Here is a 14,610-nt window from a genome sequence, read left to right on the forward strand (position 1 = left end):
ATAATTCATTATAAATAAATAAAGTAATAGCCCGTCTATTAATTGTTGGTTTTGCTGACTCTTTTAAAACTTGGTGGGATAATCATCTTAAAGAAAAACAACAAAATCTAATAATGGGAGTTGTAAAAATTGATGATAATGGAACAACAAATTTAGACGGAGATGGGAAAACTATCTAAGACGTCATAAACACTAAAGGCAACGGATAGTCACCTATATATACAAAATAATATAGGGATGATAAGGTGTGTTATAAGAATTAAAATTCTCATAAATCTTGCTAAATGCACAAGTCATTTATGATGTTAAAATCTAAGACTAACAAGTGACACTAAAATTTGGATACGTTTATAGTTGTTGCATATCATAAAAGTTTGATAATTAATTGTAAAAAGTAACTCCAATGGATAAAATCTAGAACCAATGGTATTAACCTCAAATAAAAACTGGTCAGGGTATGTCAATTGATGAGTTCCATTTAAGAACTCATGTGAAAGTTGAAATCTAAAAAAATATTCACACAAATAAAACCATAAAATTTTTTAGTTTTATTTAGATGAATATGATATCTGTATACAAAAGCAAGTCGAAGTACAATGATAATTTTGAAATTATATATATGTATTAGAAATTTTTAATTTTTTTAATTATAAACAAATCGATTAAATAGGCTTCAAATAAGAATATACCTTAATGGGTTTCTATTTTTGTTTCTAAATCTTAACAATAAGTCGACTTTGATTTTGATTAGGGAGATCCTCTCCCTGCTACTTTTAGAGCTATCAACCGGGTTTATTAAATTAGGATTGGCTTGTTCAAGCTCAAACCTATAAGAAATTTTAGGTTCGGTTTCGAGCCTAATCATTTAGACCTCCAATTCATTAATTTTTTTAGGTCTTAGACTTAGTTTTGACCTATTTTAGATTCATTTATAATTTTAAAAATCCGTAGAAACATCTTTTTAATTTTTGAACAAATTTGAAAACTATATCTTTGCTCATAATAAATTTTTTGGTCTATTAAATCTCAGACTCAGACAATCTTTATGTATTGAATGAACAAATTTTTATCACTTGGTCCACTCGAGACCTGATTTTTATCTAGTTTGAAACTAAATTTTCTTGATGAGTAATCAAACCTTCTATATCCAATTCACTAGTCTTAGCTAAAGGCCGGTTTGGCCCGTAAATCAAACCGAAAGTGGCCCTTGGAAAATCAGAACTAGAATCGTCAGAATCAGAATTTAATTAAATTATCATTTTTCATTCTTTTAATTTTTAATACTCTTTCAATCTTTCAATCAAATTATCTCAAATTCAATTAAATTCTTTCTTTATTTTTATTAATTCTAATTTTAATTTCTATAATTTAATTATTATTATCTTTCTATTATACAATTTCATAATTAATTATAAAATTTATCTCTATAAATTGAAAAATTAAATCCAAAAAGATACATAATAAATTTAATTAAAAAATTAAGTCTAAGTTTAATTTTTAATTTTTAATTATTATAATTATTAATTAAAAATAAGTCAATACCTTGAATCAGAATCAACGGTTTAATATCGATTCTAAATCACGATCATGAACCAAAACAATCAATTTTAAACCAATTATAAACCGTCCTACAATGGTTCGAATTCAAAATTTCTTTTTTTTTTGTCAAATCATAAACTACCAGTCTTGAATTGAAACCACTGGGTCATGAATCGTGACCAAGTCTACAATTCATAGTCCTAGCTACCCTAAACAGGTATTTTGGATATCTGCTAACCTGATGGGAACTACATAAATTCCCGCCAAAGACAACTAACTGAACTCTCTATAAAAAAATCTACCCGCAGCGACCTCAAAATCTATTATGCTTCAATGGCGATCAAGATTCCAACTCTCCTCACTCTCTTCACCTTCCTCCTCTTCTCAACAACGACCGTAACTTCTATCTCCACCAGCGATCTTGACGCCCTCCTCACTCTCCTCCGCGCCAACGGCCACTCACTCTTTGCCAACGCCATCTCCACTTCCGACCTCCTCTTCGATCTCCTCTCTCTCCCTTCTTTAACTCTTCTTGCCCCCACTGACCCTTCCCTTTTTGCCCTCGACATGGCCCAAACACCCTCGTTTTATCTCTCCACTCTCCGCCTCCACGCCCTACCCCGCCGCGTCTCTTGGTCAAGCTTCCTTCACCTCCCCAACGGCTCCTCCCTCCCCACGCTCTTGCCCTCGTGTCAATTGCGCCTTACCAGACGCGATGGCGCCAATGTTGTTCTGGTTGTTTCTTCAGGCGGCGGCGCCGCCGTTCAGGTTGTCATGCCCGGGTTGTTCTATGGTAACCATGTTGCTGTACATGGATTGGCCGGGATTCTCACTTTTCGCTTCAAGACAGCCAACTATTCGGTTTCTCACCCGAATCGCACCGTTTTTTATCCTCCGGTTACAAGATTTCCGTTTGCTCCGTTAAGAATTCCAGAGATTTTGCCGACTAACCACAACAATCACCATTCCTCTCCGGTTAACCGCACCCTTCTTTGTCCTCCGGTGCTGATTGATCACAGCAACGATTCAGATCATGTCTCTCCAGTTAACCGCACAGTTGTTTCTCCTCTGATGCCGACAGAAATCAGAAACCATACAGACCATGTCTCTCCGGTTAACCGCACCATTCTTTCTCCTGCTGTTAACTACTCCTCAGCCTCTCCTTCACCAAATCCAACAGATTCTTCTCCTGTTCCAGCACCGGCTCCTATACCAGGTCATGATGCTAACGCGGCGCCGAAACTGCGGAAAAATAGTGATGTGGCAACGGGATCAAGCGAATTTGTAGTGTCCCCGGGGTTTGTCGGCACAGGCGACGATGACGGAGGGGTAGAGAACCGGATAGGGTGGTGAAGTGAGAATGTGGAACGTGGAGAAATGTGAGGCGTTGAAAGAAGTATGCTGATGTATGGTTTGCATTGCAATGTATGACATGACATGAGCGGTAAAATCAAGTGATAGTTTTTGCTTAGATAGCGATTTTTGAGTGAACATTCATAGTAGGAAAGGAATTGCTACACCCAAATTGCATTTCTTGTAATTTTACAAATATTAAATAGCTCACCCAAAATCTACCCTCCAATGCAAAATTACCCATTACATGTTCTTTAAATTTCGGTTTTTAACCAAAAAAAAAAAGTCAAAATTTTTAGCTAGGAATATTTACGCAATTAAAAACAATATATCTTCCGCATTCACAAAAGTTGTAACATGTACCCATTTTTTCCTAGGCATTTATGAACTCTTCTCAGCCTGGGTTACAGATTAATCAGCATCAAACCCTCCATCTCCATCTCCATCGCCATCCCCATCTCTGTAATCATTATCATCTGCCTGCTCTTGGTCAGCATCTCCCGTATTAGCATAGAGTGCATTAGTTTCATTATCGTGTTGCCCATCAACATCCATCGGTTGGACTCCCCTATCTTCAACCTTCGGCTTTGGCTTCGGCTTCATAGACTCCCAATTTTCATCACTGAAAAATGAAGCATATGGCTTTGATACCTGTAAGAGTACCTTTTTAGTTAAGACTACAGCTACAGTTATCCATCAGAATGAATAAGATGGACATTATAACTTAGGACCAACAGATTAAGGGAAAAATTAAGGCAAAGGTCATGTTATTTAAGAACATGACAGCAACCATTTAATCTGATATTCTGATTACTTGCACTAGATGCTTACAACAGCCAGAAAAGCTACACTGTTCACCTTAAATAGACACTCTCGCTTCTCAGCGCTCGTCACTAGGTTTTTCCAGTGCTCATCATGCTTCAGCGTCGATGCAGAACCTACCACCTGATGAAGCAACCCAATGTTTGTTAATGAGTAAAGGTGAACTTCATGATTTGTCAAAATGCCACGTCAGAAAATAAAGCCATACCAGTATAGAAGACTTTGCTCTGGTAATCCCAACATTCATCCGACGAAAATCAGAGACAAATCCTATCCTTTCATTTTCATTTGCCCTAACACATGAAAAGATCGCTACATCTTTCTCCCGTCCCTGAGACAAGGTAAAAGAAGTTTAAATGCTGAGCCACACTGAGGTAACCTTATAAATTGTGCAATCTGTAAATGATATCCTGAAAACAATTTTAGCCCCAGTGAGTGATTATGAATCGTGGCAGGATGGGGTGAACCAAATCTCTGATGTTTTACAAGCTAAACAAACTTTAAAAATACTAAATTATTATTAATTATTGATATAAATATTTGAAAATTTTAATATGTATGCCTTTCCCACATACCAGTAACAAGGAGGTCTTAAAACACGTTGAATTGTAAAATATTTTTCAGGGTGGAAAACATGCAATAATTTTAAAATAAAAGGTCTCACAGACAAATAATTAACATCTTTTAATATGATCAATAGTTAACAGAAAACAAATTCCAATGTAGAGAAAGGAAGAAAAAGCCTTATTACCTGGCAACCATCAATTGTGGTTATATCAACTACCTTCTGTGACTCCACCCCAAAAGTTTCCTTGAATCGTTCTTGGAATTGCTTCACTTGATATCGATAGGGTGATATAATAGCCAGCTGAGAACTTGACTTAAGCTGAGGAAACATACTCACCAGCTTATGATAGAGGAGAAGAACAAAATCAACCTCATCATAATTTACCCAAGATCCACTTCCAGAGGGCTGGGACTCTTTCCCTTCATGAATGTCAAAGAAGCAAAAAGGTCCAAAACAGCGGTATTTGTGCCAGTCACGAGATGTATAATCCTCAATACCAGACCCGTCTTCCAATGCTTCGTCATAGAACTCCCTTGAAGGAAAGCTTCGTATCTGTCAATCGGATAAATTAACAAAAAAGATAATAATTATAGTCAGATCATTGTTCAAGCAGGTTAGGTTCGAGGTTTAGTCGTGCCAGAATAATAGTTAAAATTTGGAACTTGGTTAACATATCTGCAACTGCTATTATAACAATAAGAATAAATTTTTTACAAATTACTTTAAGACATTTCTGATCTAACCTCCGGATGCATTCTGTACTGAGTTTTCAGCATTTTTACAGGATAACCAGCCCTTTGAAGTCTCTTGAACAAACTTGTGCCATATCTTTAAATTAAGGACAGGGAAGAGAGAGTCAGCAAAAGCAGTTGCATAAAAAAGGTAAGCTGCAAAACAATCAATTATTGTCATCATCAAAGTGTTTTACCCTAAACTCTCTGCAATAGGAGAAATTACAGTGGCTGGCAATTGAACTGGATCACCAACCTAAGTCATATGACAACATCAACATAACATAATAATCATGAACTTGAACATCAACTGCATGCAGGCACATATGAGAATGGGTTTAATGCACAGTACTTGCATGTGTTGAACCACCAGCAGCATAGTTTCCATGTTATTATCACTGTTGGTATCTTCCCACATCAAGACAAACAATGGTATTCAAAAATCACAGAGACATGTATCAAGCATTGATTAAAATAATGTGATGAAATCCAAAAAACCAATAAGATAATGGATACTGATAACTCAAACAAGTAACAAGTTTTATAAAAAAAATCCTCCTTGGAAACATACCAGAAATACTTGTTTGCATCCAGTTGTTAAAGGAACAAGAGTTGCAGGTTCCACCTGACAATGCAAGATAGTAATATACTGAGAAATTCACAATCATTTTGAGAAGCAAATGTATAGTTTCTGCAGAACACTTGAGGACACTAATGTAAATTAGATGAGTTTACAAAGTACAGAATACTTTAAATATTGAAATAAAAGTACACTGTTAATAAGGTAAACAAAATCTGGTATAACAAATCTTGGAAAATTAGAAAAATAAACATGTTCTATTATCTTGTCCAACACCTATGGAAATCCAAAACCAAGAAGATATTTTTTGAATTTATGTGACAACTGTATCCATAAATGTCAGAAAAAAAGAATAAAATAAGCCCATCCTACAGACACAAAAAGGGAGATCTTAAGAAAAACTGAAGGCCTTTAACATTTTATTATAGTTTTGCCAGGGATTCTGATTCTTACTCATCTTGTTCCAAAGAGATTCTACTTTCATATTTCAATGAACTGTAAAGAAGTTTGAATTGAATTTTCAGACTAAAGTACTAGCCATCAGAACATGAACTGATTGCAAATCAATGAAATTGAGGCACTCACAGCTTGGGCAGCTTCATCTATTATAGCAACATCAAAACCATGATTCAATTTGCTGAGGAGAGCTGAACCGCTGAAGCTAAGGGTAGAGCAGACCTACCAGTACTACAAAATTAAAAATGAAATTCTAATATGCTGAATTTAACTTTAACACAAGGCTAAAATTACATACGATCACAGCCTCATTCAGAATTGCAGTACGGATACTGTCCCTATCCTTTCTTGTGGATCCATGTTTCTGTTTATCAGCAGCAGAGTCATCACGTTTTTGTTCCACCTGCAAAGGAGAATCTCTCATGTCAATCTAGACTAATAATGTTTGATAAACTACTATAAGTTAATCTACCGAAATTCAATGGAAACCCAGTCAGTTCAAATCAACAAGCATCATATTGTGTCTCTCTATAGTGTAAATCAGCAACAATTGACCACAAATACATGCTCTATTCTGGCAGCAAGGTCGTTAAAATCCTTGATTCTTATCTTTCAAGCTCAGCCTTCTTATTATTGATGCTTTAAGCCATCCTACTTTAAATTAAATTTTCTTCTTTCTACCTTGTCAACCTGGATTATAAAGGCATACAGTATTCATGTTTAAGCTTATCAATTACCAGCCAGCATTGGAACTGCTTACTTTGTGAAGATTTCAACCTTAAATTATGAAGCTAGGCTCAAAAGAAAACCGAGCCTGATATTAAACAAGAAAATTCTTCCAAGGTAGTGTTGAATCTATGAACGATAATAAAAGTTGGTTAGCAGAATACAGAAATACAAAATGACTCATGAGATAGCATTGGCTGGCTTAATAGCTCCAAAATCACACTTTTTGAATGGCACAACCCTCAACCTAGAAAATGATCTACCTTGCAAAAGGGGAGTCAAGGTGACAGACCAGTTTACCAGCAATTTGTTTGAAAAATAAAAGGTATGGTTTGGTTCCTTTCTATTTCGTTTTAGACAATCAAAAATGACAATGATGGCATAATTATTACAACAACAATGACACCTAAACTATCAACAACAAAATTTCAGTTTTTTTTTAAAATCTGTCAGACACATACAAGGTGATCCATGGAAACTGAATTGACAGAATGATGTGCTTTAAGACCAATCCGAACAATTTTAGGAGTATATGAGCGAACATTTTCATCTCGAATCCCTGAGGAAAAAGAAACATTAAAATGTTACATCAGCTATGACAGTTGAATGTCAGAATATATCTACTTCAAGAAAAAAGCACTCCATTTCCACATATTTTTAATATGACTTCATCAGCCACCTAGTATCTGCTTTGTCACAGTTTTTAACATAGAATTAGCCAAATTGCTCACATTCCTCTATACCAAAAAAAAAAAAAATCAACCAAGTAACGTTACTCATGATTCATCTGAGTACAGCCAAAAGTTCCTCTATTTATTGTAGGAGTTCTTAGTTATCAGATTAAATTTTTATATAGATAATTATCTATTATCTATTTAAAATCTATATCTTCTATTTTGTTATTGATATAGACTTATCCTAGTTGGTAATTATCTAACTATTTAGGAGAATTCTATATATTAGCTAGCATTATAACATAACAAAATATACCAGAAATAATAGAAAAATAACAGTAAGCTTTCACTTAATGCTTTAATTTATTATCTGAAATTTCAACAATTTTCCCTTCAAAATGAACAAAGCTAACAATAGAAAATCAAACATAAGAATGAGAGAAATTTTACCAGTATTCAGAAGGCGTACTACAATTTCATCAAGTGCAGAGTTTGATGGGGCACATACCAGCACCCGTACACGATATTTTCGACTGGAATTAACTACTTCTGGTTTCTGAAGAATACTTTACATTAGAATACTGATCTGAGACTCATAATATAATTCTGACAAGGTTCATAATATGTTCTCACTTACCAATTCATTTCCAGTGGTAGGGAAAAAACCATCATCACCATCAATAGGCATAATATTATCCCTGGGATTAACACCAACTAACCATGGGGATGCCTGTCCCCAGTGACAGAATCTGTTAAAACATTCAACACCAGGTCAGTGAGTAAACACAGAATACCATAAAAAGATCCAGTTTTTCTTCATGAAGTTGGTTAACAGTTTATCAAAAAATTTATTTAAATTACATTAAAAAAGCGATAAAAAAGTATACCTAATAGAATTGTATTTTAAAAAAAATGAAAAGTAATTATCATAAAAAGATCCAGTTTTTCTTCTTGAAGCTGGTTTTATAAAAAAATTATATAAACAAATTAATTAATTTAAATCACATTAAAAAAGGCAATAAAAAAAATATACCTAACAGATTTGTATTTTTAAAAATAAAAAGTAAATATCATCCCTGGTCAAGTGCATAGTACAAGTAGTAATTAACTTCATTGAAAGCAAACTATTGAGTATCACATACTTCTCATGAATGGGTAGTTCTGGACCACGCTGTATTTCGCGCAAAACACCTCTACATGAAGAATCAACGAGAAAAATATAAGAATAAAGATGAAATTTGAAAAAGGAAATTGCAAACGTGCAACTTATCCTGATCTGCAGTTCTGAAAACCACAGCAAACTAAGAGCTATTATGGAATCTCAATCAATTAGAAACTGCAAAAATAAAGAGAACAGCATGTTTATACCTGGACTGCATTCTAGCTGGAGTTGCATGCAAAATGGCACTAAGAAGTCCAAGTATGGTCTGTGTTTTCCCCGTTCCAGGGGGGCCCTGGAAAAAAAAAAGCAGGCATGCAGCTTCCACAGATTGAAGTATATAATATATAATAAGACTATAAATATATATTAACAATAAAGGATCAACCTGTCCACTGAAACAAATAAAACCAGTCAAATACAGCCAAATGACAGATGATATCATTTTACAGTTGTTTTAGTTCACTACTCTATTGTATACTTGGGAAACAAGAAAAAAAAGATTATGCATTGTTTCATGCTTCTTTCAAAGTGTGTTTTTGGGTAAATGGAAGTGAAATTGGTGTCTAGCAATATATTGCTAAGAGAGAGATAAGAAAGTTTGAGAAACTCTAAAGCAGTGCCAAGAATTTTATTTTTAAGCTGCACTGCATCATCAATTACCAAAATGAAAAAGTCCATCTACTGTTAAATATTATGGCATAAAACTAATAGTAGGAGACGTCCAGATGCTTTTACAAACTTAACCAGGTATGAAAGGAGAAACCTGAAGGAGGGTTTTGCCAATAACCTTACCATTTAAACTTTGGGAAAAGGTGAAATGCCAATTTAACCGAACTCTTACCTTATGTCAGTATTTTGTGTAACAACCAAATTTAGCCATACTATCTAACAACTTTCCAACGAGGAAAGCTTCTCTCCTAGTCATGACAAACAATCCAAGTCTACCAATATCTTAAAATCAAAGTTTTAAATAGATTCGCATACTTTAAAATATGTCCTGCATTTACATGGATACCTCAGACTTTTTTTTTATAGGAAGATTTATGGACTGTCTGTGAAAATAATACAATTAATAAGTTGGGGACCCAAATAACTGACAATATTCATTCTTTGACACCATAAGATGAAAAAACTGGCAAAAAACACACATATAAAAGTAAGATAAAGACAAAATGTCCAACCTGTATCAAGACAAAGGCTTTTCGAGATAGACCTTCCTGCAACAAACAGTAATGTTCTTTAGACTAAAAGAAGCAACAAGCAAAGATACACGATTTTGTATGTGTGAGTTGCTGGGGTTATGTATATTTATGGATGCAGTCAAGTAGAAACATACATATATCGCCTCTTGTTGGGAGACATTATGATTTTCTTTAATATACTCATCCAGGGGTCTAGGAATTCTCCAACTCTGGGATTGAGCAGCAGTTTTCTCTGTAGCTGCTAATATCAAATCCTTAAAAGGGAGAGAACCAATTGACCTTAGAGCAATATATTCCCGGGCAATAGTTGATAAGCTGCAAATCTACAAGATATATTGCATCCATTAAAGGCAAGCCCAAACCAGATATTGTTATAAATAAAAAACTATAGGAGATGTAGTTTGTAATATGTGTGTCATGGTTAGAAAAATCATTTTGACTGATTATGTAGTTGGAAGAGACAGAATAAGTTTAAGACAGAATAATCACATACATTTGTCAAATTGGGCCACATGATAATGTTATAAGCAAGTCAGCATCTTATAGCCATTCTTCCTCCTCATATAAAACCACTTCAAGCCTCTATTCTGATGTATTAATAATTCCACAGAAAGCATGGAATTACTAAAGGTGTATTAAAATCCAAAAAAACTACTTGTTTATTCAATATTTAACATTATTGTAACAATGTATATCCAATGACCATAAACTCCAGCTTCCTATATCCCTAACTGAAAATACTAATCCACACCCATTTTGAAGGAAATTTTTCAAGGTGAGTTTAAGAAGCCAGCTTGAAACGAAGAAAAAAAATTAAAATGTAACTCATATGCAAAGAAGGGGTATCAAGAAATGTTTCAAAACCTATCCATATATTTAACGCAACTTCAAATTTTAAATTTATTGTTCTGGTAATTGTGGCAGTAATTCAGAAATCAGATGATAAAGAACAAGATAGGAGAAAAGTACATATTTCCAAAGAAAAATATTATATACTATAGTTTTATTTAGCCAATGTTCCAAATATGGAAGAAAACAAGAAAGAAAAAATGAAGTGGAGCAGGAGAAGAGGAAAGAGAAGAATTCAGTAAAAGTTCAAAGAAATACATGAAGGGATAGTGGTAACATCAAAAAAATTTCCAATTAATTTTTTAAATCCTAGTAAGATGGGTCAATTTTTTTTTTTAATTTGTTCTACCAACAACCATTAGAAAATACATATCTATGAATTTACTCTATAAACAAATCATATATAAGCTAAAGACTTTTTGGGTTAACATTAAAAAAACATGGCCATAAATCATGAAATTGTTCTGTCATGTACACTTTGTCCTAGCTAGCATTATTTCAATAGAAATTATTATCTGCAAAATTGTTTAACCTTAAATTTTCCACATCTAACTAGTCCATTTAAGTGATTTCCATGTCATTCAGCACCAAATTTTAACAACATAAACATATTAATATATGCTCAAAGAAGTGATGGGCAGCTTACAAGGTAGAAACACGTGCGGATTGAAAAATTACCTTCAGACTGAACAAACATTTCTCTACTGCTTTGACAGATGAAGTGATAAGAGAGCACATATTCACTAGCCTTTCAGATTTAACAGCATCTTCATTCATATGTATGACTTCTCCAGCTAAGTACATTCTAAGCCTTAGAAGATTTGGTTGGGTATGCTCCACCAGTGCAAAAGCATAGGTTGTTGGCAATTTTGAACCTTCCTTAAACTGAAATAAGTAATGCCCTCCAATAAGTCAGGACCATAAGCTATATTACTGATTTGATTAACAATATATATAGATTCCAATCAGTTGGCAAGAACAAAGGGGAAATGATATACAGAAAGAAGAAGCTGGAAAACAAAAAATAAGAAGCCCACTATTTTCACTCATCATTTTAATCATTTTGGAATAACAAAATGAACTTGAACTAGTTCTATTACAATTTTCCCAGTAATAAAAACTGAACTTGCAGAAAATCTCAAGATAAATTCCTTTGATATTGCATGAAATACATTCACAAGAAATATTTTAAATATTAAATCAGTTTCTAATACAATTAAAGATAAAATGTTCAGTGCTCTAGTTACCTCCTCTTTTGAAAGCAGTAAAAGATCATTTGGTGATATCTGCTCTTCTTCCTCAGCATTATAAGTAACAGCAGGTAAGTGAAACTCATCAACCTCACCACATTCCATGACCAACCTAAGTTTCCAATCTCGCACTGGAATTACCAATCACAAAGCTTTTGTGTCATACTCTAAACCTTAAATTACATGAAAAATGATAAGTAACATATCCATTTATACTAAGAAACTGAAAGAAACAAAACCAAAACCACCTTAATAGCAAATTGCTTAACATAAATTATTTGGAATTTCATTTCATTTCAGATTACTTGCACTTTCATTAACTTACAAAAAGAAATAATAAGAGTTAAAGTAACTTCTCGGGATGCAAAAAGAAACTAAATAGAGACACCTTCTTCGTCATCTTTCTTTTGAATAATCTGAGCTTTGACTTCTTCAAACAAAAGGGGCTCAAAGGTAGCCAAATAATCATCCACGTCCTTATAAATGTCCTTCACTTCTTTCAAACCCAATACGGAAGCATCAACATTTTTACTGTTTTTGTTATTTTTCTGCTTTGAAATAATAAAAACAAAAAAATCAAAACATAATTTGAAAACAAAACATACACAAATATTTACAAGTACATACACTGAATTCTTTAAGAAGGCGAAAGTAGTCCCAACCAAGAATAGTTTTGCAGAAACGGTATATTGAAGCTTCATCCTGAGGCTTGTCTTTGTCAGCTGCCATCTACTACCAAAACACAAGAAAAGTCGTACCTTTTCGTGTTTCTGGTTAGAAGATACTCAACCCAAACCCAATCGGAATGAGAATCATGTCAAAAACACCTAAACAAAACACAAGCTGTTCTATGAACTAGTTGACACAAATTAACTCACTTAACACGTTTTTACATGAAACGACACAATCTATCAAAATAAAATTGCAATATTATGTTATGAATTGATAATCGATTAATTTTTATTATGATAATAATTAGGATGATACTGATAACAAATTATAAGAAAATGATGGAGATTTGAATACGAAGACTAGGATATTATTTAATTAGGATAATATTTATATAGGATAAGAAGTTGTTAGGATTAATATTTATGTGGAATAAATGGGATTGGGGAGTTATGAAACATGTATGGTATATGTTGGACTGGGGAGTTATGAAGTGGTACGTATGGGCAATATGACAATTGCTAAAGCTGACCTCTATTGGTCTCTAAATGCTTAAACTAAACCTTAACAAACGCACAGTCATATATCAAGCAAACATTATAAGCAATTCCAAGAGTTCGAAAAGCTTAAAAATAAAAATCACACTAATCATTGAAACCAATCGGACGAGATAGATCAAATTGAGCCAAAATAACTTCTGCAGAATATTTTCATGAGCCTTTCTGACTGCATGTGTTCTAATCTAAACATCAAAATTAAATAAATAAAAATAAGAATTAAATTTAAAAAATAAACAAAAAATCTTGCTCCACACAAAAAAGAAACTAAACAAAACACTTCAACAAAATAAAAGTTCCCAAACCGAGCTGACCCAAACCAATCCAAAATTTCCAGAGAATTAAACGCAAATATAATAATAATAATAAATAACAGAAAAATCTGAAATTCCTACTTAATTTAAGTTGGAATTTTTCTAGTTACACTACCAAAAGTAAAAATTGTGAAAAAAAAAAGTATAACTAACAAATAATTATGTAAGCTATAGGATTGTATTGGATGCGGCTGGCCGCAACCTTGAAAAACCATGTTTCCACATTGAAAATAAAAAATCATATTTCTAGATAATGTTTGGGGGTTTTCATAGGATAAATTATAGAAAACACACACACACAAAGCTAACGATTAAGGAAAATCAATATGTTTCTCTCAAAAAATAAAAACAATTTTTATTTGGTTTGTGTACACTAATCTGAAAACGATGAGAAGAAAGAGAAACGTCGAGAATAAGGAGAGATGAGCGATACATTAGTTAAAAATTTATAAAAAAAAAAGAAACACACACACACACACAAAGCTAGCGATTGAGAAAAAACACTATGTTTCTCTCAATACTAAAAACAATTTGTATTTGGTTTATGTACAGTTACCCGAAAACGATGGGAAGAAAGACAGACGTCGAGAAGAGATGAACTACAATGAGAGAAGCGACAGAGAGAGGAAGAAGAGATGAGCGGTGGTCGGCCGGTGGCTGGCTCGCTAGCTCGGTGATCCTACTTTGCTTCGGGAATTAGGCTGGGGACTGGTAGGAGCAAGTGTCTTAGATTTAAAAGGCGGCACTAGCATATATGTTGGGGAAATTGAATTTTTTTTTTTTAATATCATTATTTTTTTAACAGCAAATATATATTATTTCTTTTAAACCCTAAACCAAAATACCAAAATAATAATTTATTTTTTAAAATATCTTTATTGGTATAACTCATAGAAAAAAAAAAAACACTATCTCTCTATTTTATCTCAATCTTTCAGTAAAGAAGGAATCTCTGTAACATAAAAAAAATTATTTAACAGAGAAAACATATATAATTGAATAACAAAACTTCTGAAAAAGCTATTACAAGATATTCAACTTGGATATAAGGAAGGGAGAGACAAAAATTGTTGAATTTATTTAGAGAATTAACATTTATTGTAAAGATTTCATAGCAAAATCATTTATATTCAAGTCAGTCATGATTCAAGAGCATAT

At 33.3% G+C, this 14,610-nt stretch overlaps 2 protein-coding genes across 5 annotated transcripts; one reads left to right on the forward strand and one right to left on the reverse strand.

Annotated features, from left to right (window-relative positions):
• The first annotated feature begins 1,813 nt into the window (after window positions 1-1,813).
• LOC123214243 lies at window positions 1,814-2,892 on the forward strand. The gene has a single exon (XM_044634023.1). It carries the CDS (start codon window positions 1,873-1,875, stop codon window positions 2,890-2,892), a length of 1,020 nt encoding a protein of 339 aa, XP_044489958.1. The 5' UTR covers window positions 1,814-1,872.
• A 284-nt stretch (window positions 2,893-3,176) lies between these two features.
• On the reverse strand, window positions 3,177-14,193 carry LOC123214397 (probable helicase MAGATAMA 3). 4 transcript variants are annotated; one of them, XM_044634135.1, is made up of 21 exons: window positions 14,009-14,193; window positions 12,540-12,739; window positions 12,301-12,463; window positions 11,910-12,043; window positions 11,341-11,547; window positions 9,948-10,136; window positions 9,793-9,828; window positions 8,818-8,903; window positions 8,592-8,642; window positions 8,087-8,198; window positions 7,900-8,005; window positions 7,237-7,334; window positions 6,348-6,452; window positions 6,179-6,271; window positions 5,585-5,638; window positions 5,211-5,269; window positions 5,026-5,110; window positions 4,466-4,834; window positions 3,923-4,045; window positions 3,751-3,837; window positions 3,177-3,543 (listed from the first exon to the last, which is right to left on the reverse strand). In XM_044634135.1, exons 2-21 carry the CDS (start codon window positions 12,639-12,641, stop codon window positions 3,304-3,306), a joined length of 2,499 nt encoding a protein of 832 aa, XP_044490070.1. In that variant the 5' UTR covers window positions 12,642-12,739; window positions 14,009-14,193; the 3' UTR covers window positions 3,177-3,303. The 4 variants fall into 4 exon arrangements, with proteins under 4 accessions (XP_044490070.1, XP_044490073.1, XP_044490072.1 ...); XM_044634138.1 differs by having other exon boundaries at window positions 12,301-12,460; window positions 12,575-12,739; window positions 14,009-14,192; XM_044634137.1 differs by having other exon boundaries at window positions 12,575-12,739; window positions 14,009-14,192.
• Window positions 14,194-14,610: the final 417 nt, after the last annotated feature.

This window comes from Mangifera indica, chromosome 4, assembly GCF_011075055.1.
Source record: "Mangifera indica cultivar Alphonso chromosome 4, CATAS_Mindica_2.1, whole genome shotgun sequence".
Lineage (NCBI taxonomy): Eukaryota > Viridiplantae > Streptophyta > Magnoliopsida > Sapindales > Anacardiaceae > Mangifera > Mangifera indica.